General features: G+C 39.6%; 2 protein-coding genes across 3 annotated transcripts; one reads left to right on the top strand and one right to left on the bottom strand.

The window, feature by feature from the left end:
• The first annotated feature begins 918 nt into the window (after positions 1 to 918).
• Positions 919 to 3,509, top strand: higd2a (HIG1 hypoxia inducible domain family, member 2A). The gene is made up of 2 exons (XM_079351617.1): positions 919 to 1,162; positions 2,312 to 3,509. The coding sequence occupies exons 1-2, from the start codon at positions 976 to 978 to the stop codon at positions 2,473 to 2,475; spliced, it is 351 nt and encodes a 116-aa protein (XP_079207743.1). The 5' UTR covers positions 919 to 975; the 3' UTR covers positions 2,476 to 3,509.
• Positions 2,925 to 7,671, bottom strand: cltb (clathrin, light chain B). Of its 2 annotated transcripts, XM_079351615.1 has the most exons (6): positions 7,230 to 7,671; positions 6,605 to 6,651; positions 6,317 to 6,434; positions 5,671 to 5,782; positions 4,715 to 4,768; positions 2,925 to 4,367 (listed from the first exon to the last, which is right to left on the bottom strand). In XM_079351615.1, the coding sequence occupies exons 1-6, from the start codon at positions 7,393 to 7,395 to the stop codon at positions 4,196 to 4,198; spliced, it is 669 nt and encodes a 222-aa protein (XP_079207741.1). In that variant the 5' UTR covers positions 7,396 to 7,671; the 3' UTR covers positions 2,925 to 4,195. The 2 variants fall into 2 exon arrangements, with proteins under 2 accessions (XP_079207741.1, XP_079207742.1); XM_079351616.1 differs by lacking the exon at positions 4,715 to 4,768 and having other exon boundaries at positions 7,230 to 7,666.
• Between the last annotated feature and the right edge of the window lie 461 nt (positions 7,672 to 8,132).

Below are 8,132 nucleotides of genomic sequence, written 5' to 3'. Positions count from 1 at the left end.
CCTCGGCGTATCGCTCACCTTGCCTTCTCCAGCAACGCTGGCGACCATCATCCCTATGCAAGGTGACCCGACACTCATCAGTGAACAGAACGGTAGACCACTGCTGCATTGTCCAGGTCACATGGTCTTGTGCCCACTGACATGACTGCTTGAACGATGAACTGGGAATGACTTACTGACAATACCAGCATTTTATACACCCATTATGTTGAAGTTGATGCCACATTGAAAAGGTTTGTCTTTTTGTATTTTTTGGTACTGGCCCCAGTGTGTAAGGCGCATTGTACACAGAGAGGTCATTACATTGAAAACACAGAATGAGGTGTTTATCACTCTAATACAATTACCTCCCTATCCCAAAAAGCACTGAAGTGAAACAAACACTTTATGTATGAAACCCACTGAGGACCTCACAATATCCCTAACTTATTGTGAGTAGTGTAAGTGGCAAGTAATATTTTTTTTTTATCAGTAATACTGCTGTAATACTATCTTTAAGCTCCATTTGAATAGCAAACGTTTAATGTTTAAATGTGGTCAATAGAAAAACAAATTACTTTGCCTTATTGTTAAATGCCAGGTATGTTTCTATGATTCTGTTAAATAACCCTAAATGATGTTTATTGTCCAAAATGAATTTATTCTCACGCAAGACTGCTTAAAAGAAATGCCATCAAGAGGGGGATAGGTTTTCCTACAAGAGTTATTACCTTACCGAAGACTGTGATAACACGGTTCTCTTGAATTAATGTGTAACATTTTTAATTTACAAAGATATTCACATAGACAACCATTTACCGTGATACATTTTAATCCACTTGGCTAAGTCGCAAACCGTGGACGAAGAAGCTGCTGCTGACGCCACCTTTTACACAGACGTTCAAAATATCAGGACTTTTATTGTGAAGTCGGGGGAACAAAGTGAACCCGGAAGTGTAGTTTCTTTTATTTCCAATTTGCAGTCCAGGGGCAAGCATGGCGGCTGCAACAACACCAGCGGTCCCCGAGCTAAAACCTAAAACCTCACCTTCAGGACCTGTGCCCTTTGACTTCTCTCAACCTCCGGTAATTGAGGGCTTCAACCCTTTACCGAGGGTCAAAGATGAGACCTTTAAAGAGAAATTCATGAGGAAAACAAAGGAGAATCCTTTCGTCCCCATAGGTGAGTTACACAAGCTCTGCATTTCTGCAGGGTGAAGTATGAGGGCAGAAACCAAAGAGTACATTATGTATCTGCTCCGTGTTTATCAATGACATCTTACTCTAAGTTAGTATTTAAATCTCTTCCACGTTCAAATGAACTTTAGGGGATTGGTGTATTTGAACTGTCAGCTAACAGGAAACTGAACCAATGTCATGACTACTTAGTGTTATGTTAATGGATGTTCGTCACACTTTTCTATAGTTTTGAAGTTATGTAGATAACGTTTGTATTGTTTGATGTTCTTCTACAATTAGGTCTTAAAGTGCATTCACTAAAACGTGCCGTAGTTCAGAAAGGTGTAATAACATGAAATATTATTTTGGAAATGTACTGTAGGTTTTTAAGAAATATCAACCCCCACCAAATTGTGATAATACGAGCTGAAACGCCCCATCCTGTCTCTGTAACGTTAATGATGATAATTAAAATAATGATGATAATTAAAAAAATAATGATAATAATGATGATAATAAATTTTATTTAAGACATGCTCACATGAACAACAAATAAAACAAGAAAAATCAAACAAGTAAAGTCAGGCAGAGTTAAAAACACTAAAATAAAAACATGCAAGAGCAGTGGTTTTAAGTAAAAGCTCTTTTCTTTAAGGTCTTCAGACTTTTTTTTTTTTCCTTTTAAAGACGTCCGCACTGTGAGGCCCTCTGGTGGTCAGGGAGAGAATATCATATTAGTGAGGCAGCAGAGAAAATGATTTCCATTCACAATATTGTTACTCAATTAATTTAATAAATAGACGTGTAGTTTCTCAATTTTTAAAAACTCACTACTCTCAGTGAGGAAGGCAGAATTTTCTCTTCATAAGGTTGAATTCATCCTTTAAAAAAAAAAAAAAAAAAAAGCTTTCCATTTGTACCTGTCTTTTAATTTATTGTGATCCCTATAGCCAACAAGTATCTGATTGTATTTATATTTTTAAAAAACTACACTGTAATTCATGTCAAAGAACCAAAAAATATTGCTAGTCTTGAAGACCTTTACCAGTGACAAAAAGGACCTGGTCAAAACCTGCACCTGTATTGTGTCAATAAACCTGCATTGTTTTGTAAGATTGTGTTTCTTATTTGTGATTTTCTTTGTGTTGTCCAGGTTGTTTGGGAACAGCAGGGATGTTGATGTTTGGTCTCCGTGCCTTCAACCAAGGGAAGACCAGACAGTCCCAGCTGCTGATGAGGGGGCGCATCTTTGCTCAGGGCTTCACAGTGGTCGCCATCATTTTTGGAGTATTTACCACGGCTGTGAAATCTAAGTAATCGGGCGCTGACCAATCCCTAATCACACTGGATTAAAAATAAAAAAGACCAGATCTGACCTGGTCTTAATCTGTTCAAACAACCAGAAAGACCTGAACAATGCATTTCGTTTCTAGTGTGGTTCAGGTACCTATGTAAAGGCCAACACTATTTATTGTTTGAATGCACATGGTGGAAAGATATATAATGTAATTGTTAAATTTGTTTCTTACCTGAAAAAGCAAGCAGGCTTGATTCAAGTGTGCTCACAGAGTACTGAGAAGAATGCAAATAAATATGAAGTGTGTCTCACTTGTTCGTGAAAAGGCTTGGATTTTAAATGTCCCAATGTATTATAAATCACATCTACATCACATCTGAATGTGTCCTCTGGTTTATAAATCTTAAAACAAGCTTAGAGTTGAAATCTGGTGTCTTGTGTATGTGAAGAAAAGAATGACACAGCTGTATTCAGGGGACATCTACTCCTCACACAACCTTTATTCTGCAGTTTATTAAAAAAAAAAAACCGGTGGGGAAATTCAGTGTGAAAACACTTTGTATATTGATGGCCTGGGTGAGTAGATCTAAATGCGAGGAGGGTTTTCTCTGAAGTCCATCTTAACACTCAACAGACCATCAGAAGCCTTTCCTAGGAGTGTACAAAATGTATTTTTTTTGGAAAGAACCACTTTGTGAAATCATCTTGACCATGCAAAGGCATTTCAGTGGCCAGCTAAGTGTGATAAGTGACAGACAAAAACAAACGCAGTGCTGGAAAATTGTTCCTGCTTCTCCGATATCCCGTATTAAAACTGTAACATTTGAATGTTAAATGGGTTGATTATCTTCAGGGCATTTTGATCTTAGCTGGGATATTGAACATTTATTTCTGTGATATTTAGTTCCCTTTTTAACATTCACTTTTTTCAGTATTCATGATGTCCAAATAGGCAACACGTGAAACAATGTGCATCCATCGCTGTTGAATTTGACACCTTATTAAATGCTGCTGTAAAAAACATTGCAACAAAAAAAATAAGTCAAACGAGAAACCGCACAAGCCAATAAATCATGTGATCTCTGAAAATTTAGATGATGGCAGAAATCTTTGGTTGTGATTATTTTATTTTGCTGAAATCTTGACTAAGAGAAAATCCATCCAGATGAAAGGAGCCTGAGCTCCATCAAAAAGGCATCAAGCTTGTGAATTTGAAGAGCAACATATGCTAGCTACGTTAAATATGGTGATTAGGGATATAATACAGCAAATGTGATCAAAGACCGTTATTCTTCAATGATGAGAGGCAGAAGTGGTTACAATCTAATACGCAATAGTGCTTCATAAGTTAGTGTTTGACATCTACTAAAAATGCTTTTTTATAAAACTAAAAATGGTGCATCCAAAATATTGGAAAAGGCATGCAACAAAGTTGACCTAAAAACAATTTATAAGTTAAAGAGGGAGGGAAATGTTTAACTTACAGTAACAATATATTCTTAAGTATAGCAGTGATCAACCTGACCACCTAAAGGGTGTCGTAACAATGGAGCAGTCCTTCATCTTATCTCTAGAGTGGGATAAGTAAATGGCATCAAGAAATATGGGTGGTTTTTTAAAGGTTATAAACATACCAGGAGTTTTATGGAAAAGAGCCTACAAACGTTTCTGAAGCAGGGTGAGGTTTAAAAATGAAAAGGCAACGTTCACTAGAACAGAAAGCTCTCCCTGCAGCGCCCTCTAGCGGACTAGAGGTGTCTGTTTGAGAGAGATGAGGACCGAGCGCATTCGAGAAACATCCTTCGCCTGTTTGTTGGTTTTGGGATTAAAGTCGCAGAGGTGGGCTACTCGCTCCCATTCAGATCCTGGACTGTTGCCATCGCTCTCTTCCAGGAAAGCCTCCTCTGTTGCTCTGCGAGCGAAACAAACAAAAGCCAAAAATGAGCAATGTTACAAAGATTTCAGAAGAGCTGCACTAACGGCAAACCCATCTGAGCCAGACGTGATGCTAAACTACAAACTTCAAACCACATAAGTACCACTTGTTCATAACCTAGACAACAGCTTCATGCATTTCCTTAAACTAGTAATACGAGACAAATCTACTCAACTACGAAGAATATTGCAGTCAAACAAAATGCAAGTCATAAACAAGTCAGCCTTCAAACACAGTGTGTTCATTTTAGTGTTTGGGCATGCATCAGCTGAAAACCAACGATGGGCATACAACATTGATTAGTGTAAGATTTCTAAACCTACACAAGGCCTATAAGATCAGAGTTTGGCTGTTTGTAGAAATCCTTGTCAGCAATCCTAGTACGCAGGCAAGGCCAAGAAAGCAGGGACAAAGAGAAAGAAGAACAGTTTCAGTGTCAAACAAAACAAGCACAGAAAAGTTAGTCGGCATTAGAAGGGAGAGCGCCTGAGGAAGAGCTCGTACGAGTCAGAAATTAAAGGTTTGAAGTGATCTAAACACTGTTTTTCTGCTGCCAATGAGCCTGCTTAGAATAGCGTTTGCATATTTTAGTCAATGTAATACGGCCTCGGTGCAAGGCTGCAGCCTGGATGCGACCATTTGGCTCCTTGCTGTTAGCATTCCTTCTGGCTAGCTAATTCTCTGCTTTGTTTTTACAGGCAGTCTAGTAGGACACACTTTCAGCGCTTTCACAGGCACAGAGGAGGACACTGGGAAAAAAAACAAAAAAACTAGGGATGCAGATGCAGAGTGATACCGTGCCAGACTTGGACAGAGTCTGTTGGAAAGTGTGAGAGGAGAAGAGTTAGCTCGGTCAAGAAGAAAAGAGACTTGGACTGTAAGCAGACCTAAAAAGCAAGCTTGAGTGGAAGACAGGCTGTCTTTAGATAAGCTATGGACAAAGTGAGAGACAGTCCTTTCAATGATACAACAATACAACATTTGATTGGTTGATGCAGGAATACTTCAGTTTTATATAAAACTTATTACACGGTTACAAAATACACGCATGTCCACTCTAGTGATTACTTCACATAATAGATTAACTTTTTTTGGTTTGCTACTCACCCGTTTGTTTTTAATGTGCACCTTGAAAACATTTCAAGTTATTTTAAAATGCCAATCCAAAACACGAGTTGACCAAAATGAGTTCAGTGAAGCAGCAAGCATCGTCACATCTTAATAATCAACCACCTGTTACTTCTCTCCGTGTGAACAGGGGGGCATGTTAGACACGAACCTGTTGTTGGCCTTGTTCTTCTCCATCTGCTCGTTCTGATGTACATGCCAGTCCTCCAGCTCCTTTTTGGCTTTCTCTCTCCATTCGGCCTCGGCTGTCTTGGATGCAGAGTCTTGTTTGGGATGAGACAGCAGACCAACAACACAGTTAGAGATCCCGGGGAATGAAGGAGACACATGACGCACGGCTGAGGCTAAAGGTGACACAACTGGATAGACTTCACCAGTTGCCTTAAACATTACAGTAAAAAGAGACAAACAAGTAGTGCATCAACATAAGATAAAATGTAACTTTATTGATCCCCAATGGGGAAATTCGGGCGTGGCAGCAGAGGCAATACAGAAATAAAATAAAAAAACAGAATAAAATAGTAACATAAATACAATTAAAAAAATAGTAGAAGAGGATATATACATAGGGCTATATATGATGGGGTGAACTCCACAGCACAATGAAGAAACGATGTACAGTGAATGGCAGGTTATAGTGACCAGTTAAGATTTAAAGTGACGTGTGTGATCAGAGGCAGCGAGTGATGTAAACAGCAGACTCACAGTTATAAAGTATAATATGATATAGTGCAATAGATACAATATTCAGTCTCATCACATATCCGTATGAACAGATATGATTCATTCATGCTCACCTAAAGCCTCGAGGCGTGTCTTCTGTTCCTCCCTCCACTTGCGTAAACTCTCTGGCTCTTGTCTCTGAACATCGACCTGGGCGATGGCTGCATAGTTGTCTGTGGGGCCGTTTGACTCCTTGAGGGAGGACACACAAAAACCCATTCGTGTTACTTTATAATAAACAGCAATAGCACAGCGTGTAGACGGTAAAAACCATCCTCTCATCACGTGCGGTTATGACAACAAATAAAACACTTATTTCATGATGACACGATTCACATGCTATTGATTTTTAACAGGTTTACCTGAAACATGTCTCCATTCACAGTGACAGGCTCCTCTGCGAAAGCGTCTGACATTTTGAGAAGAGAACAAAGTTTGTCATTAATATAAGTTTAGTCTTTCTCGCTGAGTGAACAGATGTGTTGTGCCAACAAAGACACAGCCTCTTTGTTTCTTAAAGGAGGCTGTCAGCTCAGAAATGCAGCAGCACCTGTTTGGACAGAGATGTTGTCAAAGCAGTTTAGTCACTTTAACAGGACAGAGTTCCCCCCCCCCCAACATTTCACTGTTGGATTTACTGCGATAAAATGTTTACAGAAACAAGCTCTTTGTCGGACTGAGTGTTAATAATGTGCTGTGTTATTTAAAGCTTACTTGGGGACGTTTTCAATGTGCACACGTCGGTCAGCCAGTCATGCTAAGAAGCTAACATTAACCTTACATTTGATTATAAAAGAGCAAGCAAGCAAATGTTTGCAGATACAACACCAACCACTGGTAGTGATTTGAGAGCAAAAAAAGGTGTGAGTGTGATCCTCTTTGATTAACCACATCCCCAGTCAAAGTACCGGTGGGAATATGTGCTAGCTTGAGTTAGCCTGTTAGCCTGCTAGCTGAGGTTGACGTTAGCCCAGGAACAAAACTTGCCATAGTTTGAAGGCTGCGGCGCCTCGGCCGGCTGCTCGCCGCCCGCTCCTTCCTGAGACCCGGAGCCCTCTCCGTCGTTTTCTATCCCCGCTATCTCACTCTCCTGCTGGGCCAGGAAAGCCGCAGCCGGGTCCTCCTCGGTCGGGTGTGCTCCGTTGTCAGCCATCTTTTACCGAAGTGTTTACAAGTTAGCTTTGGTAGGGAGGGAGCTAAAGTAAAATCTGATCAGGCCACCAGCTGGGAAATGTTCAAACAAAGTTCAATATTTCCGTCTAATATCAGACTTCCCAGGTAGACTACTGTTGGCAGCAGCTCAAAGTATTTAGCGTATAAAAAACTAATGTTAGCTTCGGCTGAGGCTCTCACTGATGATTCATGATTTCTTCACTTGTTCAGCCTGCTCTGTGATGATAAAGCCTCAGGGTACCAGCTTGTCTCCATCTGCTGGACATCTGCTGCTACTTCTTTTGCCCGCAGGCTTGTGTGTGTGACAAAAGCTGTCCTACTACAATCTCATTAAACAAAATGTTGTTTAAAATGGTGTAATCAAAATAAAAGAGTAATATAGCCTATTACATTTTCGTACAATCTAATTATATCTAAATTTCACTGGCATTTCATTAATTAGGTCACATGTTTGTATCTAGCTAGACTATATGGACTAATACTTTAGTGTTTGTCTTTGCTTTGTTGAACTTGTCTCTTTTTTTTTAAAAAGCAATGAGCTAGGCGTATAGCTGGGCCCATTTCTTTCTCTAGTTTTATTGGGAATGTGTGCAGGGACACTTAGTGTAAAAAAAAAATCACAGTAAAGTCCTGCTCGTTGATATAGGATATTAGGCCAATAAAAGGCTAAATGATAAAGCCATAAAAGAATGGAACAATATCCCCCTTGAACTAAAA

The sequence above is a fragment of the Symphodus melops genome, assembly GCF_947650265.1.
Source record: "Symphodus melops genome assembly, chromosome: 9".
Classification (NCBI taxonomy): Eukaryota; Metazoa; Chordata; class Actinopteri; order Labriformes; family Labridae; genus Symphodus; species Symphodus melops.
This window is presented reverse-complemented; position numbering and strand designations above follow the sequence as displayed.

What these genes read in the sequence shown, in the direction of transcription:
- cltb (XM_079351615.1), bottom strand. Translation starts at nt 7,395, where the DNA reads ATGGCTGACAACGGAGCACACCCGACCGAGGAGGACCCGGCTGCGGCT. An exon ending in GACACGCCTCGAGGCTTTAG is followed by an intron (nt 5,783 to 6,316) that starts GTGAGCATGAAT and finishes ATCCCAAACAAG; the next exon opens with ACTCTGCATCCAAGACAGCC. An exon ending in AAGAACAAGGCCAACAACAG is followed by an intron (nt 4,769 to 5,670) that starts GTTCGTGTCTAA and finishes CCTGCGTACTAG; the next exon opens with GATTGCTGACAAGGATTTCT.
- higd2a (XM_079351617.1), top strand. Translation starts at nt 976, where the DNA reads ATGGCGGCTGCAACAACACCAGCGGTCCCCGAGCTAAAACCTAAAACC. An exon ending in GAATCCTTTCGTCCCCATAG is followed by an intron (nt 1,163 to 2,311) that starts GTGAGTTACACA and finishes TGTGTTGTCCAG; the next exon opens with GTTGTTTGGGAACAGCAGGG.